At 38.9% G+C, this 18,102-nt stretch overlaps 2 protein-coding genes across 2 annotated transcripts in view; one reads left to right on the top strand and one right to left on the bottom strand.

The window, feature by feature from the left end:
- The window catches only part of LOC122836049 (voltage-dependent calcium channel subunit alpha-2/delta-4-like), a 67,827-nt gene extending 65,260 nt beyond the window's left edge, over window positions 1–2,567 (top strand). Inside the window, exons 38-40 of the mRNA XM_044125694.1 lie at window positions 1,855–1,970; window positions 2,150–2,232; window positions 2,370–2,567. Of these exons, the coding sequence (XP_043981629.1) occupies window positions 1,855–1,970; window positions 2,150–2,232; window positions 2,370–2,468 (298 nt within the window). The 3' untranslated portion in view covers window positions 2,469–2,567. The remainder of the gene's footprint in view (window positions 1–1,854; window positions 1,971–2,149; window positions 2,233–2,369) is intronic.
- A 378-nt stretch (window positions 2,568–2,945) lies between these two features.
- Window positions 2,946–17,985, bottom strand: LOC122836045 (AFG3-like protein 1). Its single transcript, XM_044125691.1, has 15 exons — window positions 17,731–17,985; window positions 16,264–16,357; window positions 13,183–13,280; window positions 12,564–12,785; window positions 12,272–12,396; window positions 11,218–11,485; window positions 10,315–10,452; window positions 10,083–10,236; window positions 9,900–10,007; window positions 9,569–9,694; window positions 9,234–9,344; window positions 8,954–9,069; window positions 7,735–7,935; window positions 7,450–7,644; window positions 2,946–6,611 (listed from the first exon to the last, which is right to left on the bottom strand). Exons 1-15 carry the CDS (start codon window positions 17,830–17,832, stop codon window positions 6,384–6,386), a joined length of 2,286 nt encoding a protein of 761 aa, XP_043981626.1. The 5' UTR covers window positions 17,833–17,985; the 3' UTR covers window positions 2,946–6,383.
- Between the last annotated feature and the right edge of the window lie 117 nt (window positions 17,986–18,102).

Here is an 18,102-nt window from a genome sequence, read left to right as displayed (position 1 = left end):
CTGCGACAGACTGGCGACCTGTCCAGGGTGTACCCCGCCTCTCGCCCGGGACGCAGCTGGAAATAGGCACCAGCAACCCTCTCGGCCCCATTAGGGACGAAGGGTGTATAGAAAATGGATGGATGGATGGATATACCTTAGGTTTAAATAAAGGGCCGTTTTCAAACAATGGTTTGAAAACTAGTGAGAGAAATGTCCAAGTAAATGCCCCTTTGTTAAATCAAAAATGAATTATGATTTCCAATTTTTTGGAATCAGTCTTATTAGCTACGCACAGGGTTACTTGTACAATCAATAAATTATTTAAATAGATCCCATCTGAAGTAGGATGAAAGACCTCAGGAAGTAACATGTCTTGCCCTGATCTAGTGACATTTAAGAATAAATGAAAAACAAGATAATTGACATCTATAAATTTGGAAAGCCATTTCTAAATATTTGACACTTCAGTGAACTACAGTGGTGAAGCTTTCCTGCAGGGTCTGGCTGAGCAAAATGGCTCCAAGAATCCAAGAACAAACCTACAATGAAGACACAAATTATCACAGAGTGTAATATGGAGTTATGGTATGAGAGCCTTCAGATATTATGTATGCTGCTGTTGATGCAGCACAACACCTGCCTTGATAGCAGGTTGCAATGCATGGGTTGTGTTTAAGGGAGGAGACAGCAAAGGACGGTCAAAAATTCACAACCACACTGGTACTGGGAATTCCACAGTGTTGTCCTTTAATAAAGACTCTCTTCACCAACCTTACAAAGCCTGGTTGAATGGCTGCTATATTATCAAACATATAGCAGAGACCAATGACCAGAGTCCAAATAACCCAAAACATTACTAAAAGTTAGGGAGCTAACATGTCCGTCTCAGTTCATTACAAGGTGTTGTTGTGGAATTGTGGTATTTTAAAATTCAGGATTTATTTATTTTTAAACTGCCAGTTCTGCAGCATATCGCCGTCTTCACTTGATTTATGAGTGATCATAAATCAAAGTTCACACAGACTCACAAAGTTCAACTTTGTGAGTTTATTGCAGAAATGCTTTTTGAAAGGAGCTAATGCTTTTATTGATAAACCTTGGTTGTGCAGATGTTAATTGTATTATTGTCTGTCAACATAGTTTTGAAGGGAAAGTCACTGGATTGTGCGTTATTATTATGGCTAGGTATTAACATCGTTCGGGCTTTAGCAAGGCTGCATCGTGAGACAATAATCAACTTTTGTGTTTTTTACTCATCTCCCTTCCAAAAATTCTAAGCAACATATTTTTAATAAGATTATGTTTAACTCTTCTATGGTTTATTAAACCATCCATCCATCCATTTATTAAACCATATAAACACTCATAATCAAAATCACTTTGTTAAAAAGAAGATATGCTTAAAACTAAAATGCCTCATCATTTTGTTCCCTCATCAACGTCACCGATTTTGATTTTCTGAAGTTTGCATTCAATTACTGTTCAACCTTTTAAGAAATCTGATATAACCTCGTTCAAATACAAAAAAATAAACTCCTTAAAAGCAATAAAATAGACCTTTATTCAATATATGATCCAGATATTAATTTCAGCCTCCTTTTAATCTTCGTCAATATAAAAAAATAAGGAGATTAAGGCTTGTGAAATATAGATGATACTAATAAAAGAAGCAGTTTTTAAGGAGCAGTATTTATTTTCCAGACACATTGTGCTATTGTACAGCATAATCAAGTTTCTATGGTGCCTTCAGTTTTTATAAGAATGATATATATATCAATTATGATTTAAACGAAATTTGACTTTGTAATTTAACACTTTGACAGTGGGTCTCTGTCGCTTTAAATTCATTTGGCATCATCGTTTGTGTTTCAGGATGTTTGTGGTGCAGCAGATTCCTGACAGTAACTTGGTTCTGGTTGTAACACAAGCCACCTGTGACTGCTCCCGTCAATTTGGACCCATCCTGCTGCAGCCAAAGGAAATTAAATATATCCTTCTACTGTTCAACAAAATGGCTCCCAACTAAATGCATACATAGGTTCTGTTCTGGTCTTGAAAAAAGAATAAAATATAAGAGAGCGATCTCCGATATTGTCTCTGCTGTAGCTCGAGATCTGCTCAGCACCGGCCCTCTCTGTGTGCAAAGCTTTTCTTAATATCTGTAAACATAATGCAACTGTGAAGTGCAACAGGATGAAATCTCAGAAGGTGCGAAGGCGTCCAGAGTCCTGCCACGCCTACCACCCAAAGGTCAGTCCTGAGAATGATCATGTTAATGTTGTTGCAGGATTATATTTTTATGTGCTGAGCAACTATATAGGTAAAATTTGGGCATGTTTTAGCAAATATTTTTAACAAAATGTCAAAATGTGTGATTGGTCCACCAGGAGGATGCCAAGGACTGTGGAGGAGCATCTGCCATCTCCATGTCTCTTTGTATCTTTGCTGCATCTCTTCTTTTCTCAGTGCTCCTCCAGTGGACATAAACCAGGAGAAACCCATCAAACCACCAGAAGACAAGAAAACAACAAGCATTTTTCTGCTGTATTCAGTTTTAAACAAGCAATCTGTGTTTTTCTTTGCTGTCTGTGTGTAGGACTATTTATTTATTATCCATTATATTTTTTGTTTAAGTCAATTTAGACTATTTTTTAAATAAGTATTATTGGATCAAAAATATGTAGAAGCAGAAACAGCAGCTAACTCTCCTGAGCTGACTTGTTGTGGGGGAAGTTGTTGCCTCCTGCTGGTCAGGTTTCAGAAGTGCAGCTTCAGCGAGTCGTTCCCATTGTACTCAGAGCTTTTTCATACAGTAATGTTGTGTATGCATTGAGATTTACATTGTAAAAAAATCTGTTGGTCAGAGGTTACCAGGAACAAACCACTCTGTGAAAGTCTTTAGTCATGATTCATTTCTGTTTGCTTTTCTTTGTAATATTTTTAAATATCACAAGACTTCCCAAGTCTTTTAAATATCTATTTATTTATTTTTTAAACTCATGAAACACTCAGTACCCAAAACACAATGGAGTATGAATGTATCAGCATATTCCTGTGGACTTCCTTCAGTTGAACCTATAAAAAAAAGACAACACAGATATTGACAGAAAAAGCTATTTTAGCACCAAATGTCAGAAATAATCTCGTAGTTGCTTCCTCTAAACTCAGACAACATTAAATTATCATGCACCTAGTCCTAGTAGGTCCTGAGTCTGCTAGAATTTCTTCTGACCTTAACTGATATTTTGAGACATTGTCATGAATAAATATTATATTAAAGGCTGGATTACAGTGATGACAACTGAGGCAGGATGTTATGTAAATTGTGAAGGGATTAGCAACCCAATGAAGCATACTATCAAGTGACACTGTAGCCATCTCTCCAAGTAGTGAAATAAGATCAAATATAAATATATACACAGTGCTGCTTGGAAGCATGTAAACTGGTTGAGTAGTTCAGATTTTTCTTTTTTTTAACCACAATTTTCTTATTTTCTCATTACCAGTTCTTGTATATGAAATGTCAGATTTATGTTCATCGATTCCATTTACTTGTTTTGAGGGAAATGTGTGAATTGCAAGCAGACTATATAAAACATGGAATCAGAGCATCTGCAAAAGTAATTGAACCACAGCTGCACTGGTAAAGTCAATTAGGGAAAAGACTCAGGTGTAACACATGTGTGTGCTCAAGTAATCAACTAAACAGACCAATCAAATGAGACATCATTAGAAAAGGTTTTGAGGCGCAAGGGAGAGGAAACTAACCAAACCACTGTTGGGTCAAGGCATAAAGAACAGATCAACAATGCCAAGAGGAAAGGAGACATCTGAGGAAAACAGGAAGAAGGTGGTGACAGCCCATCAGTCGGGAGAAAGCTATAAAACCATCTCTAAAAGATTACAGCTTCATCCATCCACTGTAAGACAAATCATTTACAAATGGAGGGCACTAGGCGTCACCACAACTCTGCGAAGAAGTTGGCGGCTGTCAAAACTAACACAAAGAACCACCAGAAACACAATAATGCAGGTAAAGGTCAACCCACACATCACCTCCAGAGAGTTGCAGACCTCTGGGATAAATGTACATGTTTACAATCAGGGAAAATATCAATAAAAGTGGTATTCATCGGAGAGTTGCTAGAAGGAAGTCTCTGCTCTCAAGCAAGAACAAAGCAGCCTGTTTAAACTTTGCCAGAGAGCACTTGGACAAACCAGAGCCTTTCTGGGAGTCAATTCTCTGGACAGATGAGTCCAAAATATAATTATTTGGCCTCAATCACAGGTTTGGATAAAAATCACTGCATTTACACCACGTTCCAAATTGTCATGCAAATTGGATTTGTCAAAGATTTAAAAAAAAATTGTTGTGCTATTAAATTTATAGATGATATTGTGTATCAGGGTTCTTTGAAACACTATAATTAATTTCAGAGAGCTGGGTTGATTAGTTTGTCTGGTGAGCTCCATTAAAGGAAATTAGTTAAGAAGGATGTTCCACATTATTAAGCAGGCCACACGTTTCAAGCAATATGGGAAAGAGAAAGGCTCTCTGCTGACGAAAATCATCAGATAGTGCAGTGCCATATGACAAGGTATGAAAACATTATATATTCAAAGAGTGACTGTTTACAGTTCTTTATAATCCATAAAATGTTTAGAAAATCTGCTGTGCATAATAATTTGGAACATTTTGAGTTTTTTATTTTTGAAAAAAATACTGTTCTCATGGGGAGCTTTGTCCAGTAAAATTTGTACTGTAATAGTTCATGACGTAAAAATTATACTGACTATCATTTGCATTTAGGAAAATCTGAGAAAATATCACTTGCATAATAATTTGGAACACGTTGTAAAGAGAAGAACCTCCTTCCAGCAGTGAAGCATGGTGGTGGAAATGTGAAAGTCTGGGCCTGCTTTTCTGCCTTCTGACCTGGATGACTCCATATTGTCCAGAGAACCATCAACTCCCAGGACTTTCAACAAATTCTTGACCAGAATCTCCTGTCATCAGTCAGGGAGTTGAAGCTGGGATGGAACAGGATTATGCAACAAAACAATCCAAAGCATTCAGCAAAAGTACCAAAGAATAACTTACAAGTAAGAAGATTCGCACTCTGGATTGGCCCAGTCAAAGTCCGGATCTCAATCCCAGACTTTGATTAGATCTGAAACAGGCAGATTTTCTGATTTTGACAGAAAAAAAATCTTTTGTTGAATAAATGATAAAAATATGTCTTTTATATCCATTTCACATGATGATTTTTCTTTAGAAAAACAATGACCATGTTTGGGTGGTGCACAAACTTTCAAGCAACACTGTATAAATAAATTACAGAATTAAACTCCTCAAGATCAAGAGTTTTTTTGCAGCTGCAATAACTCAAAGGCAAAAGTCTGATTAACAGCCATGTTAATGTCAACCACGGTGTGAGGATGTGACTGTATCCGAGATGCTACAAAAACATCATGTTATCTTTGAATGAGTAGAATATGCAACAAGGTCAGAAAACTTTTCCATTTCCAACCACATCGAGGCATCCTCAACACAATCGCATTTAAAAGTTGAAGATGACATTAAAGATGCTCAAGATAGAAAGACTAAACTTAATCAAAGCAAAGTTAAGTTCTGGTTAACCTTATTAACCAAAACAAGGTTAATCAAGTTGCTTCACACCTTGAAAACCACTGAAACCACAGACAACACAGAATAAAGCAGGTTTTATCTGCTAAGCAGAATGTAGTGTGACTGTTCAACCTGAAAGTAAAATCTACAGGCACCTGTGACCGTCTTTTATAGCTTTGTAAAGCATGCTTTAATTTCAGAAAACTAAATCCTTTATTCTTTTTATGTTAGAACAGTGGCGTACAAAATGTCTCAGTCATTATCGCACAGTTTATGATTAAAATCCAAGTCCAAGCTGAGGTAAAATACAAATGAAAATTGCTGTGTTGTTTTGAAGCAGAATGTTGAGACGAGTTGTTCCAGGTCGGTGAAAAAACCTCTGATTCATTTCTAAAAACATTTCAGCCTTGTTTGGCCGCATAAACATTCCTCGAGTCAAGTATTTCTTCCTCATTATCAGGAGGACAGACATTTTGTAAAAGAATAAATAAAGAAAGCATTATGTTCACTCTGTTCTGTCCTGACGTAGTTAAACGTGGCAGGATCTAGAGGGGGAGAATCTTAAGGCCATGTAAAGATCATTCCACTCTGAAGAGAAATAGTTGACTGCTAGCTGCACCATAGCCCTCTGATGGAAGACTATGGTGCAGCTATATATATATATTTATATAGCCTGTCAGGTAGAGGTCTACAGTCAGGTAGAGAGAAACAGAGTCAGCAGCTTCATGTATTTCTGTCCAGCTGGATGAATTTTCTCCTGATTCCTCAGATCCTACACCGCCTGCTGTCTGTTCTGGGTTGGGTCTGTCTCCTCTGCCTCCCCTCCTCTCTGCTGGTTCCAGTCCCTGAGGCCGTCTGGAAGGCTCGTGTCTTCCTCGAAGCTCCCCGTCCCCTCCACAAACTCCTCGTAGGTTGACTTCTCCTGGAATGGCCGAGGACCCAGCAGCTCCACCATGTCTGCTTTGTCTAGCACCTCCTTCTCGAGCAAACGCTTCCCCACCTGAGGATGACACCAAGGATAAACATAAAATAGCTCAATTCAACAAATCACACTGACCCACCTGTGGAAATCCAGAAATTTCAGCATGACAACAAAGACAAACTCTGTATCAGTCCTGCCCACAAATATCTACACTGAATAGCCAACTATCACATAACCTGGCAGGTCTAATCACAGACAGCACTGAATACAAACAGGAGAAGGGAACATTTACACCCAGTGGCTCAGCCTCACTTAGAGCTGTTCACCAAGATATATTCAAAATCAAACCAGTTAAGAACAAACTAACACTCTTTCTAAGCATTGGAACCTCTTTGGTGGAAAAATTCTATACCTTTGCAACAACATCTTTAAACAGCTGGTATTTATGTCAGGGTTTCCCCCAGTGTGCTATAAGTCTGGCAACCCACCAGGCTTTACTCTCCCTCACAGAGCACTTGTCTGAACCTGCCCCAATCAATTCCTCAAGACTATCAGCAGCAGCAATTAACAAACACCTACTGGAATTTTGTTTCATCTTATGAACTACCCGTCAGTCAAATATTCATAACATTTGTAAAAAGAATCATGAAGGAGCTTTATTGTGACAATGTGATGAAAGTCCAATATCAGTAAGAGTATCAGCTTCTTAAAGAGACAAACGCCCAATTTCAAGGCGTCAAATTTCTTCTAAGTTACGTTTGATACATACGGTATTTGCTTAACAACTGAAGTTAACACAGTAACTTGACAGCTATAATATAAAACTATATTCCTACCTCTTTAAATGTAGGGAACAATACTGACTCCCTCCTGTTCCCTGTGCCACCTGATAAACATCTCACCTAAAATGTCTCACCTTGTCCACTTGGTCCTTCTTGTCGGTGATCAGCTGCAGGGTGCGCTCATACGCTCGGTCCACTAGTCCTCTGACCTCCTCATCAATGAGCTCAGCTGTCGCTTCGCTATAAGGCTTCTCCAAAACCATCTCACCCTGCCGGGGCAGGTCAAACGACACCTGCCCCACCTTGTCACTCATCCCAAACTGCACCACCTGAACATCAGCAAAGAGAGAGAAGTGTCACAACTCAAGAAGTGTCCCCTTCCTCCATATTACTTGGACCCAGCAAGGGTGTGTGAGTACCTGCGCATAGGCCGACTGTGTGACCTTCTTCAAATCATCCTGAGCTCCTGTGGTTATTCGTCCAAAGAAGACCTGCTCAGCCACTCGCCCTCCCAGCAACATGCACATCCTGTCAAACAGCTGCTCTTTGGTGTAGAGGTACTGCTCTCTGGGCAGGTACTGAGCGTAACCCAAGCCCTTCCCCCGTGGAATGATGGACACCTGAAAACAAGGCCTGGCTCTTTAAATACATTGCAGTAGCAGCAACTGTCCAGTTACATGAGGCACTATCTTTTGTCTTTTGTTTTGTCTTGGAATATTGTGAATATCCTCTATCCACACACAGACCTACAACACAAAACGTGTTCAACACTAACGTTTGCAAAACTACACTAGAGATTTATGACAATCCACTGTGAAAAGTTAAAGCTTTTAATGTGAATTTGGGCCTTTGAATTTGGATATATCTGCTCCACCAGGGAAAAACTAAACACCCTCTCACCCCAGATATCTTTGCCGCTTGGGTGTTAGCACGCAAAAACCTCTTTGATGGAGAACAAATTCCTCCTTCCTTGGTTCTGTTCCTTAATCATGTGTGTCCCGCTGTTGCTGTCCAGGAGGCCACTGCATGCTTTCATATTTCCAAATATAAAAGTTGATATAACTACTAAAAACCATTAGCTGATGATCAGGTGCAGCCATTTCCAGCCGTATACCACTCGAAGGCAATACCTTGGTTGCCAGACCACCTGAGCTGCAACTGGACTTGCAAATCAGAAACTTAGTCAAGCTCTTTAAAGAGCCTAACAAGAACCAATACCAGCTCATGTTTTTAGCACTTTTTAGCATGAAATTAAGATTTGGGGTGGTTTATGTTTACTCCTGTTTGTTTATTTGGACGCTAATAGTTTTAAGAGTTCTTCTGTAACCCATTCAAATAAATCTTACTCTGTTATGAACCAGGACCAACAGAGATTTAAAAATCCCAATCTTTCTAAGACCCAGTGTTGTGTGTAAATGTGTGTTGAAACACCAAAGCATTCTGTCTTACCTGCAGTATGCTTTGGTTTTTCTTTCTGGTTAATTATTGAGCAATGATTCAGTTTGGTATCTATAACAGTCGGTGCTTACTCTGAATAGAAATTCATGACAAACTCCTCAGCCTACATTTAATATTGGCATATAATTTGAAGTTGATTTTGTTGCCATGATGTGACTGTGCCGTGTTCAGACTCTATACTTTGAGCAGCGGGTCGGCATGCTGCAGAAACCAGCCCACGATGGCATGGCCGGCTTCATGATATGCTACAGTCTTCTTCTCTGTTGGCTGCAGGACCTGAGTCTTCTTCTCCAGGCCTGAACACAGGCAGATAATGTGAAACATGAATATAACATATACTGTATAGTAAATGTTCTTTTCGGTCCATCTGTTAGCTGTTTCTATTTTACATCATAAAAGACTAGGTTTTCACTGGCAATGTGAAAAAAAGCTAGCAATGCAGCTAAAGTTGGTGACTGACCTCCGATGACGCGGTCAATCGCCTGCTCAAAGTGCTTTGGGTTGACGGCGGGGCTCAGGTGCCTAGCAGCTATCAATGCTGCTTCATTGCACACATTAGCAATGTCAGCACCTGATTTATTGACAAAAAAATACAAACCAGAATCTTAGTCTGGATTGAATATATCAATCTATTGGTCAATAATGTTGACGAATGCAATTTCTATACATTAGTCTTTGATCAACATTTAGAGATTTACTTCACAGCTATTACAAAGTAGTTAAATTTCATCTGTAATGAAAAAGCTTAAGAACAGTAAGTCAAAGCTTCACATAGATCAAGTAGATGTTACACACCAGTGAATCCTGGTGTGGCAGCTGCCATTTTCCTTGCTAGAGCCTCCTTATCCAGACTGTGATCCAGTTTGATTGGTCGCAAGTGAACTTTGAAGATGGAAGCCCTGCCTTTGATGTCTGGAGGACCTGAGAGGAGGAGGGAAAAAACATCAGTGATGTGCATCTACATGAGCTCTCTGGTCTTCCAGTACATGTCCTGTAAGGCAGACGATCTGATGACCACCTTGAACTTTTTTAGTGATCTGGTTTGACAGGTCAGCTTTCCATAAAATCCTGATGTTTAACCAGATTACAAACTGTGAGCTGCAGTAAACATAAAGACTGAGAGTACCGATGAAAATCTGTCTGTCAAAGCGTCCTGGTCTCATCAGAGCAGGGTCCAGGATGTCCGGCCTATTGGTTCCAGCGAGGACCACTACATTAGTAGCTGTGTTAAAACCTGAGAAACAAATTAACAAAATTTTAAAACAGAGAAAAAAAATGCAGCAGCCTCTAAAGCAGAATGTGGCTGTACCATCCATCTCCACCAGCAGCTGGTTTAATGTGTTCTCCTGTTCACTCTGTCCCCCAAAGTTTCCTCCTCCTCTCTTTCTCCCCACAGCATCAATCTCATCAATAAAGAGGATGCATGGTGCATTTTTCCTCGCCATGGCAAACATGTCCCTCACCTTCACAGAAGCTGTGTTAGTTCAACTCATTTCCTGAGAAGCATTGCACTGGAAAGCAACAGGGCCTGTTCTACTCACCCTGGCTGGACCGACCCCAACAAACATCTCCAGGAACTCTGAGCCATTGACTGTGATGAAGGGGACATTAGCCTCTCCTGCTGTGGCTTTGGCCAGCAGAGTCTTTCCTGTGCCAGGAGGTCCAGACAGAACAGCACCCTGCAAAAACACATCAACTGACTGTTAGCCACCAAAAGAACAGGGACGGGGGACTTCCCCTCTGACAATCCTGGCTGCTTTTGTAAAGTAAAAATTGTTTATTATGTCTCTTAATAAATGTATTTAATTCTTTTACTTATTTAACCAGATTAGTTTTGTTCAATCTGTTAGAGTATCAGGCTAGAGAGTCTGGAGAACCAGTTAGATAAGCTTTTCTGTTGACCTCTCCCTTTAGCAATTGCAGCAGGCTGAGAGCGACAATGCTTTACCATGCATACCACAGCATACCAGTATTTGTTAATAGAAAAGAACAGATAGTTTAGATAGATATAGTGAGATGGAATAAGCCTTGAGTCTTAAGAAGTTTCTCTATGGAAAATCACCAGCTCAGAGTTTTAAGAAATTGGTGTGCCTTCTGGATATTCTGGTTTGACAATGTTCTTGTTATGAAAAATTGTTTCATTAGTAAACCTGATTTTTGGAAACTCACATACTTGAACAAGAAGATGTTTATCATCCAAGGAGTTAATTGACCCTCCAGTGTGGTTACATGCCTTGTATATTGTTCAACTGAAACTGGAATGACTACATTATGTAACATGAGTTCTATATATTGTGAGGGTTTGCAGCTCCAAATCAGAACTCAGTGCAGCTTGCTGCTATGTGTGTTCTCCATCTGCAGATGAAATAAAGCTTTGCTCTTTGCCATTTGCCAGAGTCTCAGCCTGATCTGTTATCATACAGATTTTTTCTCCACACGTTCACCTTGGGTATCTTGGCTCCCAGGTCCTGGTACTGCTGTGGGTTTTTGAGGAAGTTCACAAACTCCAGGATCTCCAGCTTTGCTTCCTCACAGCCAGCCACATCCTTGAACTTGACATCTATGTTGTCCTTCATCATCTTGGCTGTCGACTCACTCATGCTAAAGGGGTTCCTTCCTCCACCAACGCCTCCTCCCATTGGTCCACGCCGGAGTGTGAACAGCAGAAAGCCAATCAGCAACAGAGTAGGAATCATGCTCATAAAGAAGGAGCTGTAAGGATGTAAGAAAATAATCTACTGAAATATATTGTAACATTTCTATGCAGCAATATGAAATCTAAGAATAATATAGTTCACGTGACTAAAACATTCAGAGATGTTACAGAAATGTCAGACTTGTTTAATACTCAGTTAATTCACCAATACGCAGAATATAAAGCAACTATGTTGTTCATAAGTTGGTGGGTTCATAAGTCTTTTGTGTACGTCTTATGAACTTGTCTTACACAAAAAGCCCAAAATGAACATGTTTTCTCTATATTTTTGCATATGGATGGAATGGGACAAATCTTGAATTTACTTTCTATTGGTGATGAGGTAGGAACAGTAAGTTGTTCCTACCTTTATGATGACCGTCAGCGTACAGTGTACAGAATAGGGCTGGACAATAAATGAATACAATTTATGTATCGATTTGATATGTATTTTATAAATTTACAATTTATCAAACTGAAGATTTCAATTTTAGAAAATCTGGAATTTTTTTTTTCACCGATGCACTTCCTGTGTCTCCATAGCGATTGTTAACCCACCACGAACAACCATCTTGTTTGACAAGCGTGTCTTACAATTAATATTTATTTTGACTTGAAATTTAGGTCACTTATGGAAGGAATTACTCAAATAAAATCCAGTTTTTAAAGATATTTTCAGGTGGTTACCTCTGCAGCCCAGTATGCTTCAAACTTAATGAATCACTTTTTTTTTTAAAATATTGACCAAATAAATTGTGATTCTCATTTTTTTCCTCCTTTGGGTGTTGAAAGATTAAACTCACCCGTCACTCTCAGAGCTGTAGATGACAGCGGCCCGGTGTGACGGCTCCAGGCCCAGTTCCATGTGTGCAGCCTCAAGATTCCTCTCAAATGTATCAACGCTGCCGATGTTGAACCACACATAACTCTGAGGAACGCAGAAAGGACTGAATGTAACAGTCTGAAACAGAAGCAGGTTAACTAGAGGATGGCTGTTCAATGCCAATTCAAAGGGATTGATGAGAACTGTTTTGATGTTTTTTTTTTTTTTTGCTGTGTTGCAACAATCATTAATAGACCTTAACATCCCCTCACCCCCTCTGCATCCGCTCCTGGTACCAGGATGACTCTGACGAACTGTTTGTTAACCACCTCCAACCGCTCCACCAGGCCTCTGCCCAGGTAGCGGTGCACAAAGTCCTTCCAGCTGATCTCTTGGCCCGTGTCTCGGAAGTAGAAGTAGAGCAGCATCGAGCTGACTCCACCAACAGTGAGCATCATGTAGCGGAAATCCTTCTCATCCCAGGGGAAGTCGCCCTGAAAACAAACACACCCAGCACCAAATACAGATGATCTGAGGCTGTTACTGACACCGGGCAAATATTAAAATAACCCACAAGACACACATCGTTTGACATCTTACAGTTTTCTCACTAAATTCCAAAGCAAAACTTATTTTTTTTCAGATCCAGATGGGAAGACTTGTGCAGGTGCTACTTCATCTGTAGAATACAACCCTCGAGCTACTCTTAACCAACAGGGAGAAACCCTGCAATGATCTGCTCCACCACTCAGCTGTTTGCTTATATTTATAATTTTCTGAATTTTAGTAAAAGGATATTACAATTTGTTCTGTCCTTTATAAGCTATTTGTAAAGCTTACAAATTATAATTTTACTGATGGATCTTCATGGCTTTTTTCCCCCTGACAAACCTTCTGCATCCGACTCCACCAGTCTTTCCCTCCACCTCCTCTCTTCCCTCCTCCTGGTCGTCCTCCCCCGCCTCCTGCTGGCGCTTCTTCTTTTCCATCTGAAATGCAGACAAGAAGATTTATTGCACCACCAAGAGGCATTTCTTTCCATGATGATGACTGGGAATACTAAAATATAAGAGCCTACAAATATTTCACTGCAAACATTCTTTTGTATAGCATAGACTAATTTTGCAATAAAAATATATATTCTATTGAAGTCATTTAAATGAGCTGCAGCTCCAAAATGTGCAATATACAGGCCTGTTTGAACAGAAAAACATGTAAAAGTCACACGTAGCGGTGACTTTTACTGCTACGTGTGAAAAGATGACCTGAACATCCTGTCAACTGATTAAACTAGCAGTGTTATATAGTGCCCTTTTACAGCACAATCAAGTAACTATATTAACCTTAGTTGTTATAAGAATGCTCCATGTGTCAAATATGACTTAAGAGAAATTTTACTTTGTAGTTTAAAACCTTGAAATTGGGCCTCTGTCTCCTTAAGAAACTTTGACTCTTTTTGTAACTTCGCCTTCAGGAAGTCATCACAACATGGACCCTCTATTAACCCTTTAACAACTTTTTTTTCCAGTGTTGCTCTACGAAGTAGCTCCTATAATGAGCTCAGCAGATGAGTTGTTCTACCAGGTGTTTGCAAATTGCTGCTGGCTAATCTGAATGAGCACAATGCCATGGGAGACTAAAGGATCATCAAAAGGATCAAACATGCATGAAAGGATGCAACACTCCAGGTATGTTTTTGATGAAGGAATAACATAACACAAAGCTCAGAAAAGTAAATTTTTACATAAAACTGCCCCTTTAAAGGAAACTGATGAGTAATTTGCTCTCAGTTTGTTTCAGTGATTTATTTGACAAGGACCACATATAGGAGTACTAGTAAAAAAAAAAAAAAAAAAAAAAAAAAAAAATGAAAAGATGCTGTGTAACAGGCTTTAGCTCTGGAGCCAATTTCCATCTGCAGACCCAGTTTTATGTTCTTTACATAAAAAAACATAAAACTATTAAATCTATGCTATTTACAGAAAGTGTTTTTTTATAAATATCAATAACAGACAAAACATAAAAATCTGCTACCCTATACCCATCCCACACCCTTTTGACATCATATAATCCAGGGGTCACCAACACGGTGCCCGGGGGCACCCGGTTGCCCGAGGGGCCCGTGGAGCAAGTTCTAAAAATAGCCATTGTCATTAGGGAGCACTGCCAAATAAATTATTTAATTTCATGTTGTTACATTGAATTAATAACATTTGTTTATATTTAGATTTAAAAAAAAAAAAAAAAAAAAAGTGAATTACAAGAAATGTTTAAAATAAATTGCTTTATGCATAAAACTGTTTTCTATGGCTAAAATTCAGAACTGCGCAGACGCCTGTGAAATATCATCGGAGGGCAGAAGCGCCTGCAGGCTGCTCCCACTCTGCCAACCTTAAAATTTTCCTTAATGTAAAAAAAGAAAAGAATAATTTCTGAAATTTTTATTATCGAACCCTCTTTACAATTAACAAAATTGTGGAGAAAAAAAGATCTTATGTGTCAAAACATACGCAGCGCACGTCCGAGTCTGTAGGGGTGCGCACACCAAAGCTCAAATCTTATTGGTCAGTTTGCTTTTGTTTTTTTGGCGGCTTGGCGTTTTTTCTGTAAGCTAAAAATAAATGAGCAGAGTTTAAACCCCCCTAGTTCTAAGAGCAGTTTAGATCCCAGCGGAGCTTTTTACCGTGTGCGGTTCTGGCGGGTCGCCGGTTTATGAGCTTCTTTGACGTTTCCTGAACTGATGGGTCACCTGTTAACTGACATCTGCTGCTCTTCCTGAGCGTCGCGCTAAGACTGTGGGTTAAACAATTGAATCTAGTCGAAACATTCCTCAATTAATCAAACATTGTTGCTTCACCTTCTCCTCCTTTGCACGTCTGACACCACCTGAACCTGGGAATCAACATCCTCCTCTTTCCGTGGATCTCACGGTAGGCTTCGCTTCCATATCTTTATTGGCATCGTTTGTGGAAAAAAAAAAGAAAAAAAAAAAGGTGCGCTGCTTTTGTGGTTTAGGTTTGTGCGGCTTTGTGCGATGCGCACATAATGCGCGTTGGAGAGGTGGTTGTGTTCTTGCAGGTCAGGTGCAGTGATAGTTCCTTCTGATCTGTCGGACATTTTTTTCGACATCTGCTGGTGTCAGCCAGCGGGTGACCGGCAACTTTTAAGTTTGCGAAACCACAAAAAAAGCTAATAAACTGGCGGCTAGCCAGACCCGCACACTGTAAAAAAAAACTCAGGCGGGATCTTAGAACAACCGGAGGTTCAAACTCCACTCATCATTTTTAGCTCACAGAAAAAGCAAATTGACCAATAAGATTTAGGCTTTGGCTACCCTGTGACCCCCACAGACTCACACTGATGTGCGCTACTACAAGATGTTTTGGCACAAAATAACTTTTTCTTCTCTCCACAATTTTGTAAATAGTAAAGAGGGTTGGATAATTAAAAATACAGTAACTTTTCTTTTTTATTTAAAGGAAAATCTCAGTGTGTCCAGCTGTACACCTGCAGCAATTCATACTCTCTGTCACTTGTGGGTAATTTAGAATCGGACAGAAAAGCTATAAAAAGGAAATCAAACTTAAAACTCTGAACTAAGAACTTCTGATCACATAATAGCAATTAACCATATCTGCCATGAGGAATTATTACTGATAACTATTGTCAGTAGTCCCTAACATTAATATGATCAGGCAGCATTTAATCATGTATATATATATGTAGATATATATAAAATTTTATATATAAAATTGATGTCTGTATCAAACAAGTAGCCCTTCGTGTTACTCTGGACCCGTGAAGTAGCTCCCACTCTCATAAAGGTTGGTGACCCCTGATCTAATCTTTTGTTGTAATTGTTTATTACTGCACATTACAGTAATAAAAGAGCTTTACAAAAAGTTTCAAATAAAAAAATCAGAAGAAATTGCTTTTTTTTTCGAGCAGATAATCATATCCAGCAGCTCTCACCTTTTGGCTCGGTGGAATAGACGCATCGCTTAGCTAACCAGGTTCTTTGACGAGACAGGAAATTAGCTTGACTTTGACTGAAAAAACTACAGTCCTGAAAAAAAGACAACGTCAGAACACAGCAGTTATAAGACTCTACCAACAGGAACCACACAGACTTCAATAGAAGCACCTTATGAGTTTATAGACTATGAAGAAAGAACATATGTTTTCATCCAGGTATTCATCCAAAATAAGTTAGTATAAGTTCAGGACTGCAGAGGCAAAGCTGAGTCTAAAATATTGCTTGCTGTTCTTCCAGAACTATTCTTTGATAGAGTCTAATAACCCTTAAGTAGAGAAGCAAAATGGACGTTATGTATAATCAGCAAGTTTTGCTCTATAGTGTAATTAATTCACCTTTCTGGTGGTAACATGTTTTAATTGTTAACAGGACAGAAACTATCTCAGCCATCCTTGTTTTCTTTTTTTTTTTTTTTCAGTTTTTCTTATGAAGACTAAACTTTTAACCCTTCTGTAACAGAGCTTCTCCATGAAACAGGGTCTATCTATAAAGCTGTTTACATCAACTACTTTATTTTATTTATATAGCGACAACTAAAACTGTCGAACAAATGTGATCTCAGTGCATTTTATAAAAGAAAGCATCTAATTTATATACAGAACACAGAGAAACAGTTTCAAAGTCAGATATATTATTTGATTCTAGTAATTAAACAATGCAGTCAAGTTTAGTTTATTATTGAGTTGGTCCTTTTCTTATTAATGACCATCTGTTTCACAGCATGAGACTGCATCTCTGAGTAGCTGATGTAATGTTTCCATCATGATTCAATCCTAATCACAGTTAACTCGACGTCCTCAAAAACTACATTTAGTAGATATTTTTAGCAGGACCCCATGAAAGGTGGTCTGATACCTAAAAGTTATAAATTCTACATATTTGTGTTTTCACAATACAATTGACGTTTCTCAAATAATAATTAAAAAATCTGTGTTTAATGTCATCTCTAATTATTGTAATGTAACCCGGTTCACGTTTAAGCTTTCTGTGTATGTTAGATAACTCCAACTACTTAAAGGTTGTTTCGGTTCGGTAAATAGTCCTTTAGTATAGTGCAGAACATGAAGCTGCTAATCAGATGTCAACTTCAGCCTCGTTTTAAAACGAGGCTGAAGTTGTTCTGGATATTGCTGTTTCAGGAATATCCAGAACAAAGCATCCGTTTTTAATAAATAATTGAGTAGATATGAAAAAGAAATCTTAACTGTTGATTAAACACGTGAAGTAAAACTTCAGCTTAAAAAAATACAGCGGAGAACAAGGTACAAATGATTTCAGATAATTTGCTAAATCTGGCCTCATGTTACGCAACATTATGTTTCTATTAAGCCGTATTACAGTAAAATGAGTCCATTTAAGTGGTGTTTACAGCAGAGAATAAGAAACAGTCATCAGTTACCTACCCGTACCGCGAGGCTTCCTGAACCCAGTATGCAACCTCGGGCTCCTCTGGCCCGGCAGAGAGGCAAAACAGCCGCCGAGAGAAGTCTCAGCATGTGAGACATCCTTTCTGTGGCCCCAGAACACTTTCTAGCTTTTAGAAATTACAGTATTCTCTTTTACTACGTTACCTCCAACACTCTGACGCCAACATAATGTGCTTGCGTGTGAAGTTTGGTAAGAAATGTCAATCGAAGCCCAATAAAGACTTTCTCTTTCAAAGCCTGTGAAAAAATGTTTGCAATCGGTAACATAGTATCAAATAATATACATATTTTAATCTTAATAATATATAGACTGACGAGTTTTACATGAAAAATTCCTAAAGTCTACAG

The sequence above is a fragment of the Gambusia affinis genome, linkage group LG08 (genome assembly GCF_019740435.1).
Source record: "Gambusia affinis linkage group LG08, SWU_Gaff_1.0, whole genome shotgun sequence".
Taxonomy (NCBI): Eukaryota; Metazoa; Chordata; class Actinopteri; order Cyprinodontiformes; family Poeciliidae; genus Gambusia; species Gambusia affinis.
The sequence above is the reverse complement of the archived record's forward strand: the minus strand, read 5'-3'. Positions and strand labels throughout refer to the sequence as shown.